Source organism: Anas platyrhynchos, chromosome 9, assembly GCF_047663525.1.
Source record: "Anas platyrhynchos isolate ZD024472 breed Pekin duck chromosome 9, IASCAAS_PekinDuck_T2T, whole genome shotgun sequence".
NCBI lineage: Eukaryota > Metazoa > Chordata > Aves > Anseriformes > Anatidae > Anas > Anas platyrhynchos.
In genome coordinates this window covers 789,019-803,554 of record NC_092595.1, presented here as the reverse complement: position 1 = coordinate 803,554, position 14,536 = coordinate 789,019, and the positions used below count along the sequence as shown (strand labels likewise).

Here is a 14,536-nt window from a genome sequence, read left to right as displayed (position 1 = left end):
GGGATGTGGGTACTAACATCCACAGGAACTCCTGCAGAAATACAGCCTGTCCGTGACTCAGCAAGGGAAGCGACCGCTGCCTCTAACAGCGATTCAGCTGATGCTGGTGCTTTCAGGGAGGACAAGTGACCTGCAGGCATTGTCACTGCGCGAGATGCAGGCACCCGGCCTCGAGGACTCTCCGGCTACTTCAGCGCAAAGGAGAGCGCGTTGGCACCTCACTGCAGCCCAGGCTCTACCCCAAAGCTGCCCGTAACCTCGGGAAGGTTGCTGGGTTCAGCACCAAACCCATACCGCTGGCCACCGCCCTTCCCATGGCAGCACGGCCGCCTGCCAGCAGCGGGCACAGCACGGCCGCCGGCCTGGGGAGCACCCGAGGGACACGGCCCCAGGCTGGGTGCTGACGTGGCCGTTTCACCCTTCAGCCTGCGAGCCTCCCTGCTCAGCTCCGCTCCCCTGCCCACCCTTCCCTTGCGCCTGCTGGTCACTTTGTCATGGCATTAACCACAAACCAGGAGCCTGGGTGCAACCCTCAGATCCTTGCACACGCCAGATTAATTAGCGAGATCAAATCTGAGCTCAATTACCAGGCATGGAGAACACTCCTCGTGCCACCTCCCCGCGGCGCCGTGCCGCTGCTCCCCGCTGCAGGGCACAGCACGGCTCCGCTGCTCCCCGTGGGGGACAGGCACAGCTGAGAGCTCCCCGCACCACGTCCCGCCAGCCCAGCGCCTGCCACGTGCCGTCTGTGAGCATCCAGCGGCCCCAGCACTGTGCCCGGCCTCGCTGTGCATCCTGCTTGAGGGCAAACAGAAAGGGATGCCCCTCCAGGCGCCCAGGGCAGGGCAGCCTGCAGCAGCCTGTGCAGTGTCAGCGTGGGTCGTGGGGTGGCTGCGGTGCTGGGGCTGCTCCTGTGCCTGCTGCGAGGTCAGAGGCAGCGCCGGCAGCGCTCCAGCCTGTCCCTGTCCAACAAAACCCTGCACAGAAAGCAGAGAGCACCCTATTTTGAATACATTCTGGCCTTACATTTAGTTTGTAGCAGGCGTATTCTAGCATAGCAAAAACACAGTGCCCAGGAGCACAGGGACACTTGGTGTGATTCAGTTCAACACGTGAACAGTCTCAGGCAAGCCAGGTAACCGTGTGCCTCCAGGTATCACGTAAAAGCTCCAAATTAGTTAACAACAGCAAAAAGGAGCAATAAGAACTGTGTGACTACGCTTTACTCTGGGCAAGAAGTGCAGCGGCTCTGGGGCCATGCTATTTAAGATGGCCAAGCCCTACACTGAGCACTCGCTGCCCCCAGAGCCCGTCCCGTCCCGGGGCAGGCGGCGTGGCACAGGGCCCGCTGCCCCGCGGCCGGCACCGAGGGAGCCTGCAGCCTGCGGGGCAGAAAGCACCCGGAGATCCCGCACTGAAGCCCGCGAGCCCTCCGGCCACGTTCCAATTAACGTTCCTCGTGCTGCGTGGCAATTTTAGAGGCTTGCATAATGCCCCAAACATCCATCAGAACTGTCTGCCTCCGCTATTTTTATCAGCTTTCCCCTCGTATTTCCCACGTGGAAGATTCCTCTCTGCCCTCTGCTCAGCATCTCAGCTTACCTCCTCTTGCAGCAACACCTGCGCAAGCTACCGACGTTGAACCACGCAGCGAGGCGCCTTGATAAAAGCTCACAAAGATCACTGCTTTCCCTGAATTCTCACTCGTACCTTTACAAACTCATTTAAAAATAGTGAGCACGAAAGTTAAAAATCCTAGTCTTAAAAAACAGAATATTTGAACAGAGCTTCTGAAAAGATTTAAGGAAAATGAAGTAATTTCTACACTTACTGTGACAAAAGACAGAGTGCTAACAAGTTGTAGAAAACAAAACAAAAACCCCAAAGCAATAATTCTGTCAGTCATGCAGAAAAATGAGTGAAAGAAGTTCAAGCTACTGCACTCGAGATACCACCATTAGCTGTATTTAATTAGAAGAACGGAGCAGAGCTGTGCCTACTTTCCGCAAAAAATCACATCATAAAGGTTAATTTATGGAATAGATTGGCACAAATAAATACAGGGGCTCAGTAAAATGCTGATAAACAGCAAGATACGCTTCCGGGGGCTTTCTTCTAAGCAGCTGGCAGAGCTAAGCCATAAAAGCAAGTGTCTGCACCCCCAGAAGAACATTTTTAACTGTTACACATCAAAGGCTGAGGAGCACATAATTGCATTATTAATATCACTGATTCACTACCTTTTCTTTTGCACTGCCTGGGAAGAAGCCTCAAAGTCATTTTAAGTTCTGCCTACGTACCGAGCACCGAAGGGTTCCCACATAGAGCCACATATAGAAAGGATCGCACTTCAAAACAAAGGCACACACCCGGAGACAAAGCCCCCGTTCAGGCACTAACGAAGCTTCCAAACACGGCAAGACGCAAGTTTTGTTTGGATTTTTTTTTTTCCCCAGTTTCTGAGAGTCACAGAAAAAAAAACAAAAAACAAACTACCAGTTTGTTTCTCCTGAGTAAGCCAGGCCGTGTTTCTCAGCCCACGGGGCTGGCAGGAGCTCCCTGGCACGGAGAGCAGAGGGCACGGCACCGCCGCAGCAGGAGGGAGAGGAAGGGCACACAGAGGAAGGGCAGCTCTGGGGCCATCGGGCCGCCTCTGTGCGGGCAAACCCAGGCACACGCCTGCACCCCAGCGCTCGGGCACGTGCACTCACACAGACACGTGGTGCATCTGCTGCTTGTTTGGTAGGGTTTATTTGTTTCTGGTTTGTTTTCTTTTTCTCCAGTGAATCCAGGCCTAATTACGGTTGCCTTCAGCTTGGCAACCTGCTTGGAAAACCTGACAGATGTGCCTGCTCCACCGAGCTGCCACAGCCTGGCAGACTCCTCGGTCCGCACGGGTAAGGAGGGATTAGAGACCTCGGATGTGCCTCGACCCTATTAGTGCAGCGAGCTCTGCCCTCTCCGACAGCAGCTGCCCCCAGCGCGGGAAGCCCACCCCGGTGAGGAGCCCTGCTCCCGGCTCTGCCCCCGGCCCACCACCCCGCAGGGCTGGGCTGCGCAGGCGAGCCGCGGCCGCTCTGCCTTTTTTAGAAGGAACGATTCCCATTAACTTCTCTGGAAGGACTGGGCCCGCAGCCCAAAGCCGGACTGGGTTCCCAAGCCCTTACTCAGCCTCCCGAGCCAGGCCGGCCCTGGCGGCAGCACAGCACAGCACAGCACAGCACAGCACTGCACGGCGCAGCACAGCCCCAGCCAGAAGCCGTGCGGATGGGGCTGCAGAGGCCCCGGCCCCGCTCCTGCTGCTGCCGCTGGCCCTGCCGGCACGGCGAGCCCACGGGGGCTGCGCAGGGAGCGGTGCTGTGCTGTGTTTCACTGTGCTGTGCCGTGCTGTGCTTCACGCCCATGGTGCCCAGCAGCGGGCACGCACAGCTCCAGCACTGCTCTGTCTCGGCGTGCAGTGGCTGCAGAGTGCACACACGTGCCATCGTGCTCCCCATGCAAGTGTGAGCTCACAAAGAGCCACCCACCCAAGTCAGGAAGTGTTATTTACAGGGTCTGCAACATTTTAGTCTCCTTTCCAAAAAATACCTGCTCTAAGTTCAACCCCAAGGCCTATTGTGCTTTGCCAGATGATCCGTGACTGTCTCATGACTTATTACGTTGTTATCATCACTAAGCTTAATAAACAGGGCTGCTAAGTCTATTAATCTTCTAAAACACCAAGGCTGAAACCGTAGAAACAAAACATCTTACTACGAGATACGTAAAATGTGGTACAGTGCGATAAGGGGGATGTTCAGTGTGCGCTGCTCTTCTTTGTATGCAACTGCAAGCAAGAGAGGCACTTTGCAAGAACCAGCTCCGAATGTAACCATACTGACAAGTGGTTGAGTGGAAAAAAAATTCCTTTTATGACAAGTATGTAAGTGAAAAAACCTTCCTTTTACAACAAAAGCCTCTGTGGGAGGCAGGCAGCAAGGTGTGCTTCCAGCAGAAGAACCCGGGCTGTATTCTGAAATTTCAGCTGCCACCTGCAGACCCAGACAAAGAACCGACACCGTGCGGCGAGCCCAGCGGGGCGGGCTGCGGGACACCTCACTTCTCCAAACAGCAAGCAGCACGCCGCTCAGACCTTGAGCTGCACGGCACTTCTTGCTGTTTGCTGTGCTGGAGCTCACCTGATGCAGCTACCAACGCGCACAGCGTGCACATGCACACCCCAAAACGCCTCCGTTTGGTGTCTGTGCCGTGCCGTGCCTCGCGCCCCTGTCCGCCAGGCTCACCAAAAGGAGAACGCGGCTGCGGAGAGCTCACGTGGCTTTGGTTTGCCCTGTCCTGGCTTCCTCGGTTTTTCTGCCTAATCTGTAGATTCAAACGCAAATTACCTCTGAGTGCACTCCTCAGCATCCTAGTGACATAAGTACGTCTTTAGCTTATAAGCCGCTGCCTCTAATTAATAGCAAGCAGCAATCAGCCCATTGAAAACTGAGCTGCCTTCAGCAAGCACATGCTTAGGCCTCAGTGAGAGCTAAGGGATGAGATCTGCTGCAGGCTTTCCCTTTAGAGTACATTGAAAAGGGAGCTCTCCCAGATACCTCAAAAAAGGACTTTTCTAACATCCCCACCTCAATTGGAAACATGGGCTATCTCACTGGGTAGTGCTGACAGCACGCAGATATTTTCAAAATAATTGATACCAGAGGAAAAGCGATCCTCCTGATCCAGAGCTGGACTTCACGCCGGGGTCAGCACACACCAAGCCCCATGAAGCCATCGAACAGCCCAACAGGCACGGACAACCTCACGCACCCTGACCTGTACCAGCTCGGGTGGTGGCCACCAGAGGCTGAGGGGGGATTTCAGGCCAGCCCCCGAGGCAGAGGAGTTACTGCTGCCTCCAAGCAGGGCACGGCAACGTGTACCAGCAGTTACTCCTCTGCAACAGGAGCTGCCACTGGCTTCGCTCTCCAGAGGAAGCCAGGACAGAGGCCAGCACAGGGCACCACCCGCTGCAGGTGGGATGGGATGGGACGGGATGGGAGGGGATGGGGCAACACCGCTCACTTCAATGCCTGGCCAGGAGCTAAGCCCCATCATGAACCGCACCCCCCTCACCTTCCAACTTTTTGCACTAAACGTGTATTTCGTTGTCCCGGGATGCATTCAAGTTCCACACAACCGTGATGCAATTTTAAGAGTCCTTTTCTCTGTCCCTGTAAGCTGCTCCAAACTTTCGCTGCCACGATGGGAACTGCAATCGCACACCCTCACGGCAGGGCAGGCTCCAAACGTCACCAAGGACAGCACCAAAAAAGCACTCACATGTTTATCCTTCTGGTAAATAATTACGGGCTCACAGGAAGGAAATGCTGCTTACTTTGCTGCATTACTTGGGAAACTGAGTTTACAATATGTAATTGTTAATAAAAAAATCTGGGGCAACTGCTCTAAAGCCCCCAGAAGCACAAGCAGGGGGGGCTGCTGTGTCCACCGGCAGGGAGCAGCCACGGAGCTGACAGGGGGACGTTGTGCAGTGAGAGGAGCCACCGAACCTGGGGCAGGCGTCCCTGCCAGCCCTCTCCCCCACAGCTGCTGGCCCTACAAACCCATTCATGAAGCCTGGACCCGCACACAGCAGGGATCCGGGCCCTCGTGTGGTGCTGCTGTGCCATGGGGTGCTCCAGACCCACACCACTGCCGCCAGCTGCCCGCCAACACGGGCGTCCTTCCACTCACACTGGAAAACCCTCATAAAAATATACAAAATACAGCACAGTAAAAGTTCTTCTTGACAGCAGTGGCAAGATTTTGTTGATAAATGCTCATAATTACAGAAGTCATCCTCAGCATGGGCAAATACTGTAAAAAAAATAGAACTGACAGCAAAAGGGAACAACTTTATGCAGCTCTATCTTAACGAGCTGATCTTGGTTAACAGCAAAATTACCTTTCCATGGCATTTGCATTTAGAATGTGCATAATGCAAAGGAAAACACCCATTATGCCTTTGAAGGTGATGAATTGTTACTTGATGGTGTCTGTTATAACCCAACGTGTGCCACTTCCTTGGTGTTGGCTCTGGCAGAGAAGCGAGGGCCCCAGTTCATCCACACAGTTCCCAAGCAGCAATCATCCACTGTTCCGGGCGTCAGGAGGCGCTGAGGCTCATCCTCCTAATTACAGGCATCCCTGTGCTGCTGCCACCCCTGCACTCACTCCGAGGAAGCTGAATAAAACAAGTCCTCGAAGGAAATAAAAATCGAGAGGATGCAGCGAGGTAACACGGGCAGCTTGGTGAAAGAAAGCACCGGTGGTACGGGCTGCTCTCAAATGTGCATCAGCGTGGGATATTTGTCACGGAGGGGCCAAAAAACGTCGGCTTATTCAGTCCTTGGCTCACCACAGGAAGCAGAATGAAGTTAAACTCGGTAGTTATTACCAAGTATTACTAGTAAATGATAAACAGCATCTCTGACTTCATGCAGCGACCGAGGACCGGAATCCGAGAGGTGGAACCAGGCAGGGGAAGCCGACCTGCCTCCAGAACTGAAAACGAAAGCCTACAGCTCAGGTTGGAGCAGCTCCTTTCACACTTGCTTAATCTTGAGTACCTCCTGTAAACTTCCCAAAGCAGGATGAATCAACGTCAGCTCCAGTTTAAGGAAAGTCAGCAAATCCCCCGGAGATTTTTCCATGGAATCCCAGACCTGCAGGCACGGCCACGCCACCCCCACACAGCCCCAGAGAGGCAGCGGGACCTGGCGCTGCTCCTCGCCCCGGGGCCAGCCTGGGGAGGTGCCCTGGCACAACCGCCTGGCACCCTGCTGCCTTCCCGTTCGAGCACCGTGCCCAGGAGGAGGTTTTGGTGATCTGCATCTGACCGGCAGGCCCCCACCCCAGCAGCGCACACTCAGGAGCAGGGCAGCCCTTGGCCACACGTGCCTGCAGGAGGAGGGGGCACACAGCCTGCTCTGCAGCCAGGCAATCACACGCCAGGGAAATTTCAAGGTGAAATTCCCTGCTTCCACCAACCGAAGGGATCTGCTGATGCTCCTTAGGGGAGATGCTCTCTGTTATTACCTCTGCTGATTTGCCGGACTGAACCATCAGACACTTTCTGCCACGAGGGTGAGGCGGGGTGCTCGATGTGCCCAGCAGGCTGTGCAGAGCCATCAGGCACACCTGAGCTCCCCTTTTCTCATGTTTGAGAGATTTCAGACCAGAAAAAAAAAAAAAAAAAAAAACACACAAAGCTTGTGCCTACCCAGCACGTGGCTCAGCTGTGCTTCACGACACTTCTAAGAAAATGAACTTACAGGAGGATTTGCTGGATAAATTAAATTAAAAGCACCGCTGGTCCCACCGCAGGGCACCCCCAGCGCTGTGCAGTGGGTGTACGGGCACGATACCCTCGGTGGCAGCTGGCGGGAGCTTTTGCAGGACGGCTTCTGCACTGCTTTGTGACTCGAGTGAATGACAAATCACTCAGTTTTGCCCATTCATTCATCTGCCTCATAGTACAACCAAGCATCCCTGGGCTCAGATCCTCTCCTGCCAATCAAAACAAGGCGAGTGTGACAACAAACGAGCCCCGTGCCTTTCCCTCTCTCGTATCAGGCTCTGTATCTGTTGCCTGTGCACCTTCTCTCGGTACCCATGTAAATAATCACACAGAGCTGTGCTCTCGGCTGTCATGTACACCGGGCGGACTCCACAACTCCATAAATCCATACACACAGCACAGCTGGGTATGTTGAGCCTGGAGACTAACTGGCTGTAAGGCTTGAACTCACCGTTGTGCGTTGTATTTAAGCACCTTTTACTCAACCCCAGCCCAACCAGGCCGTGCTGCGGCTCCTCCAGCCCCCGGGGAGCCCCGCTCGGTTTCACGGCGCCTGGCCCTGACCCCGCAGGAGCCGTGGAGGCGGCGGCAGCGCCCTGCGCCCTGCTCCCCTCTCCCTGTTCCCCTCTCCCTGTTCCCCGCTCCCTGTTCCCCTCTCCCTGTTCCCCTCTCCCTGTTCCCCTCTCCCTGTTCCCCGCTCCCCGGGGGCCGCTCGGGGCTCCCCCCGGCCCCCCCCCGCAGCGCCGCCCTCCCGGCACCTGCTCCCCCCGCAGCGGGCCGGGCCGGGCCGGGCGGCAGCGGGCGCCGCGTGAAGGCCCCGATTTTCCAACTTTCCGCCCCAAAAGGATACCGAGAATCCTAACAACGCGGCCGGGAGGAGGCCGGCGGGGAAGGGCGGCCGCTGCCCCCGGGCCCAGCCCCGGCCCCCCCCCGGCCCCCCCGGCCCCGGCCTGGCCGCCCCGCGCCGCTCCCGTCCCCGTTCCGTCCCCGCTCACCTCTGTCATGCCGGCGGCCCGCTGCCGCTGCCGGTGGTGCCGGTGCTGGTGGCGGCGGCCCCGGCCCCGCTCTCCCCGCGCCGCCCCGGCCCCGGCCCCAGCTCCCGGCTTCCGCCACCGCCCCCCCCCCGCCCGGAAGCGCGGCCCCGGCCCCAGCCCCGGCCCCGCGGGGTCCCGGAGCCCCCCCCCCCCCAGCTCCCGGTGCCCCCCCGGCCCCTCACCTCAGCCGCCCGCGGTCCCCGGGAGCGGGCGAGGCGGCGGCGCGGCCTCGGGAAGCGGCGGCGGCGTTGCGGGCCCCCGGTGTGCGGGGAGCGGCCTCCCTCAGCCCCCCCGCGCCCGAGCGCCCCGGCGGCTCATGAGTCACGGTGCGGAGCCGCCGAGCACACGTGCGCCGCCGCCCCCGGGCTCGGCAGGGAGGGGAGGGAGGAAGCGAAGGGGGGGGGGAGCCGGGAAACGGCCCCGCCGCGAGGCCTCCGCGGTCCCGCCCGCTGCTCACGGGGCTGCTCCGGGCTCCTCCGGCACCGCGCGGCCTCACGGGGCTCCCCCCGGATTCACCCCCGGGCCGCCTCCCCTCGGCCCCCACCGCGCCCCACAGCCAGCACCCCACAGCCAGAGCCCCATAGCCAGCGCCCCACAGCTAACACCCTATATCCAACACTCTCCATCCAGCACCCCTTTATCCAGCGCCCCTATACCCAGCACCCCGCCCAGGGGCTGCAGCTCAGCGAGGGGCAGGCGACCCCATGGGCTGATTTTCAGCTGTAATTAAAGCACTGCCTGAAATTGCGCAGAGCGTTCACTAGAGGAACCCCAGCACCCAGCAGGACGAGCTCTGGCCCGGCTGGTGCCGCTCTGAGAGCAGGTGGCCGGCACCCACAGGGCCCTGATCCTGCGCTGAGCCCCTTCGAGCAGCCCCTTCCCTGCAGGAGCCCGTCCTGCAGGGCACACAGGGACCAGCGGGACAGGGGGACGCTGCCAGCAGCGGGGCTGTGCTCTGACAGGAGCCGCTGCAGCAGCGCTGTGCAGATACCGAGACACCAGGGCCTGCAGGCCACCAGCCTCACCCCCAGCCAGTGCCCTGATGGAGGACACAGCAGCTGTGCCTCACCGCTAAAAGTGCCTCGTGTTTCTGCAGCAGAGGCCTGGCAGAGCTATTGAACAGAATTAGTCAGAGGTAGCTTAAATGTGCCCCTTCCCAGGGCGCTGCTGGCCGTGCAGGAGGGAGCTCCGTGACAGCCGGTCACACCGAGCTGGGACACGCGGGGTCGGCCCCAGAGAGCACAGAGAGCAGGAGGGCAGGGAGAGCTGGAAGTGTTCTGGCAAAGCCAGGACTGAAGGGAAACACAGCAACAATATCCCAAGATTTAAGGAGAGCATAAAGAGCAGGGAATGATCTTGTCTCTGCATTTATGGCGGGGAGGACAAGAAGATTGACTTAAACTGCAGTGAGAGAGACTCAGGCTGGACCTGGATAAAAAAGACGACTGCCAAGGATACTAAATCAAGGCTAGACACTCGTCTGGATGAGTGATTTAGGTACCTGCGTCCTGCCTTGGGGCAAGGGCGTGGATTAAGTGACCATTTGCGGTCCCTCTCCCAGCCCTTTCTGCCTGTAACCTCACTGAGGTTTCCTCTGGATCCCCCCTTCTCTGCTCCATCCCCAAGGCTCACAGTTTACCTTTTATGTTCTTAATTCACTTTATTTTTTTTTTTTTACAGTTTCCATTAAATATTCCCATGCCTTTGAAAAACTTTTTTTTTTAAGTTTTCTACTTTGTATTTTACTATATTAATAAAATCAATGGCAGAATTCCCTTTGTCTTTTGATATCAAAGCACCAATCATGTCTGAGCCAAATTTAAGCCAAAACCCTATGAATGTTTGCACTGATTCCTGCAGACGGTTTGCTTAGCTTTGTGTTTTAAAATATGTTACTCTGTGAAATGCTGGAACATTGATAAGAGCGAGTATATTTGAATGGATCCAAGCGTGCATTCTCAAAAACCTCACTTTCAGTTATTCTTTCGTCCCTGAAACTTTCAGTTTCTGGTTTCTTCCACGGGGAGGAATTCAGACTGTGTCACCTCATGGCGAGTGCTGCAGCAGCTCCTGTACCTCCCAGCCCCTGGTGCTGTAGCCGCTGCGAGCACAGCCCCAGTTACAGCAGGAGGTTTCCGCAGGGGCTGCCTTTAGATTTAGAAAGCGTCACAAACAGTCACCGCTCCGCTTCCAGGGAGCTTTCTCTTTTGAAAAGTAATTCATCAGAGCATGGATATGTGTGGTAAGAGTCCCGTTCTGCCGCCAGCATGACTCAGACCACACCACGAGGCACGGCGCTGCCCAGGAGGAGGCACACACCTCTCCTACCTCCCTGCCTGCTGCACACCCGTCCCTCGCCCATGGGGCGTGCGGCGCCGCAGACACTCAGCGATGGAGTTGGCCACATTCACAGGCCACACGAGGAGCTCGGTTCCACGTGCTACAGGAACCAAAAGACAAAAGCTACACAAGGCCCTCATGTCACGAAGTTTTTGCGTTTGGCCTGGAACTGCTGCTAGCTCCCCACCACCTCAGCTCCATCGGGGCAGGCACCTCCCGGCGGGGCTGTGTGACACCTGCACCTGCGGGCTGGGATTGAAATGTTCGCACACCTCTTCCTGCCTGCCTTCTTTTGGCGTGGAAAAAACGGCTTCAGGGAACGCCAGGTGCTCCTAGGTGACTTTATCCTGAATCCTGAGCCCTGCTACTACTATTTAAATGTTACTACACCCTGCCGGATGCTTTCGCCTTGGAGCAAACGGTTGCCAGAGCAACACGCTGCGGCTGGGTGCTGCCACAAGGCGCCACGCTGCAGCGGTGCCTGCTGCTAAAAAATAAGCCCAAGTGCTCGCTCCCCCCCTGACAGTCTCCCATTTTCAGACCTGGTTGAATTTCAGCCTGCTCTTGTTTCCCCAGACTGGGATTCCCAACCAACTTATTTTCTTACAAGCTCTGAGACTGGAGTTTGTTCACAGCCAAAATGAATAGCGAACTACAGGAAACTACAAGAGAAAGCAGCATCAGAGAAAACAGTGAAAAGACAAAGGGTTTATCTCAGGTATCAGGCATGGAGGTTTCTCCTGTCCAATATCTCCATCAACAGACACCTTGGTTCAACTTTTTTTCCCTACCAAACACACCAGGGTCTGTAGGTGTGCTAGAGCTTTGTGCTTCTGTGTTCTCCCCCTCAGCCTTGTCCATTTCCCCCTGAATTGTGCACTTTGTGTTTGTAATTCCAAGCATCACTTGCTATCCATACTCAGTAGTTCCAGTATGTTTAATTTTACCTTATGAATGGAAAAAAAAAAGTACTAAAATAACATCTATTGCAATTGAATGCTATTTCTGGTCATTTATTGATACTGAGTTTCTGTTGGCTTCTGAAATTTCAAGTGATTGCTCAGAATTACATCTTTCCTATCCTTTTATCTTAAACAGAATAAACTAAATCACTTGGCTATTTGCTTGGAAATTTATCAGGCTTGGGGACAACTACAGGAACTTGAATCTGCCTTTTCCCCCATCGGTACTCAGGGCTGAACTAAGCAAAGTTATGTTTTGTGAAATGAGCTGATAGTGTGCTTTTCAGCTTCAGGGAATAATTCCTGCACTTTGGGAGAGAGACGGTAACTTCTCGAGAGATCTGAACTCAGTTGTTTCCTTCTTACAGCTTTTTGTTCTATTGTATACTCTGGTATTAATTAATTAACTTTTCATTTTGTGTGCTCTAATCACACCCCACAACAGCCCACGCAGCACTGCTAAACCCTCTGTGAAAAATGACTCGAACGTCCCTCCTTCGAAGCTCCCAGACAGAGCAGCTTTGGGGAAGCATCCCGGAGTACTGAATGCACAGGGAAGCAGAGGCCCTTTGTTGGAAGGGAGAGTTTCTTGGTATTTCTGTTATTTACCTTCTTTTACTTTTTCTTATAAAACCTGAAAACTGAAAGGATGTAAAGAAATATCATTTTCCTTTTAGGAAAGCGTGCCATGAACTTACGTGTGTGTTTCCAAGAAGCTTAATCTAGAGCAGTAAAAATGTTGTGACAATTGGTGTCCCATCTTATTTTCACATTTGCCTGACTTGGATCACTTTGCCTGTCGATACATAAGGCAAGGGCACAGATGCACCACTCAGATAACTGCGGCATTGGCTGCACACGCCTTGGTAGTGTCTGGGAATGAATATTGGAATGGATCATTTGTTGCCCTTCCTGTTTCTGTTCTATCACAAAGGAATACGTGAGTCTGTTTCCTCTCCATACGCTTACATCAGTACACTGGGCATTTACAAAGCAGTTGTTCCGGTCACAAAGTTTTCTGCACAAACTCTTTGTTGCCCAGATGTCCCCCAAATAACCGCAGTAGAGCAGCATCTGTACAAATGATCTTTTTCATGCACAGAGCCAGCTTTAAAACTTACCCAGTGACTAAGATGTGCCTGCTCGCACAGGACAAACGGCAGAGTGAGTGTGTGGCCACCGAGATGCTCGCAGCCCTGGCATCTGGCACGGCTGCTGCACAGCCCCCACTCTCCCTACCCCATGCCCCCTCCTCCCCACAGCTTTAAAGGTCCTTACTTCAAAGCTGTTACTCAGTTGCAGTGGCACTTCAGATTTACTTAACTTCATTTTCCCATTTTCCTGTAAGCACACGCTGACCTGCAGCCGCCCGAGCCAGTCCTGCCCCGCTGGGGACCTGCCACTGCTGGCCATGTCCCCGTGCTGGGCCTCGGAACACTGCTCCTTCAGCAAGATACAGGTCGAGTTTGCCTCGTCATTGGTTTGGTGCCTAATTCGTATGTGATGTGGTTTCTTGCTATATCCTACAACGCGGGTATTCTATTTTATACAGGTTTCATAGGTTTCAGCAGGTTCAACTGCAGAGTGCTACTTTGAGATATCAAGTGCAGCTCTGCAGTAAGCAGATGTCCAGGCAGGGCATGGTGGAGAGGAAATCGTGAGGAAATCTCCAATTCAGCGGTCTCCCAGATTATCATCTGGGATACCACACAGAACAATGGACTAATTATCTTCCCAGCAGAGATGAAGAAATATTTCATTGTATGCTCCAGCTTCATATATCATTCAAAGAAAAAACTATAAATTAGGAGATGAGGGAAAAAAGAAGTATATTGTGTACACAGAAAGTATTCTGGAAGACATTTTCTGCTGTAGAGTCACTATGTGTTACTACAACTGGAGCAAAAAAGAGGAACCCCTCGCTGGCTGAGCTGACACAGGCCTCTCAGCACTGAAGTAAGATTCTGGCCTCTGATCGTTGTGAAACAGCTGCTGCCCTTCCCTCTGGAAACCGCGCTGCTGCTGTCCAAGCAAGAACGGCTGCAGTGCTCAGAATTAAGTTCAGAGCGGCAGACGCTCTACAAGTCCAGCATTGCAACACCCACATTTCCTGGGGGTTATAACTGAGGATGGTTATTGGCATCTTTGCAGCTATGCCTACAGCAGAACATAAGCACTTCCCACTTCCAGAACCTATTTCAGAATGACCCAAAGGGAAAAGTTTCAAGGGAAAACTTTTGAGCGATGGTTTGTCTTGTAACAGCCACGTCACTAGGGACATAGCATGAAAATATCTTTAAACTTTCTCTTTGTAATTGCAAGTTTCTTACTCTGAGAGATTATTTAAACCCGTAGAACATGGTGACTCAAATGAAGGAAGCCTCACAGCCCATTTCTAGCCACCCCGCAGAGAGCAGTTTCTCAAGACATCCTGTACGGGCAGGAAGATGCCGCCAGCGATGCATGAAGCGCGCCTGTTGAAGCGCCCGCGCGGCAGCAGCTCCTCGGTCCCTGCACCACCAGCGCAGCCATTTTAGCCCGCGGCTCCCTGCAGGGCCCCGGGGTGCCCAGAGCCAGGTCCGGGCCCGCTGCAGCTGCAGCTCACGGCCACCGAGTGCCGGAGCTGGCCAGCAGCACACACCGCCGAGCCTAACTCCTGGCGGAGAGGGAATGGGAAGCAACAGGAATCTTGCTAAAGAAGTTACAAAAAAGGAAAACAGCAGCAAAGAGCACGATTTGGTTCAGAACTAGCTGAACAGCTCCCAGGATTTCAGGCAGATGTGCAATGGCACGTCCATCTCCTCACCCATTTAGTAAGGCCAGCACCAGCAGTGGATGAGCCATGAGCACAAAGTTTT

At 54.7% G+C, this 14,536-nt stretch overlaps 1 protein-coding gene across 16 annotated transcripts in view; it reads right to left on the bottom strand.

Annotated features, from left to right (window-relative positions):
- The window catches only part of MBNL1 (muscleblind like splicing regulator 1), a 65,506-nt gene that overhangs the window by 48,773 nt on the left and 2,197 nt on the right, over nt 1–14,536 (bottom strand). For 9 of the 16 annotated variants that reach the window (XM_072042659.1, XM_072042663.1, XM_072042660.1 and 6 more), the window contains exon 1: nt 8,338–8,488. The exons of 3 other annotated variants lie outside the window; for them this stretch is intronic. Coding sequence is in view for 1 of the 13 variants with exons in the window: in XM_027464633.3 (XP_027320434.1) it covers nt 8,338–8,346 (9 nt within the window). In the remaining 12 variants the exon portion in view is untranslated. Of the gene's footprint in view, nt 1–8,337; nt 8,490–8,558; nt 8,846–14,536 lie in introns of those variants that run through there. 4 more of the 16 variants (XM_027464638.3, XM_027464627.3, XM_072042669.1 and 1 more) reach the window with 4 other exon arrangements.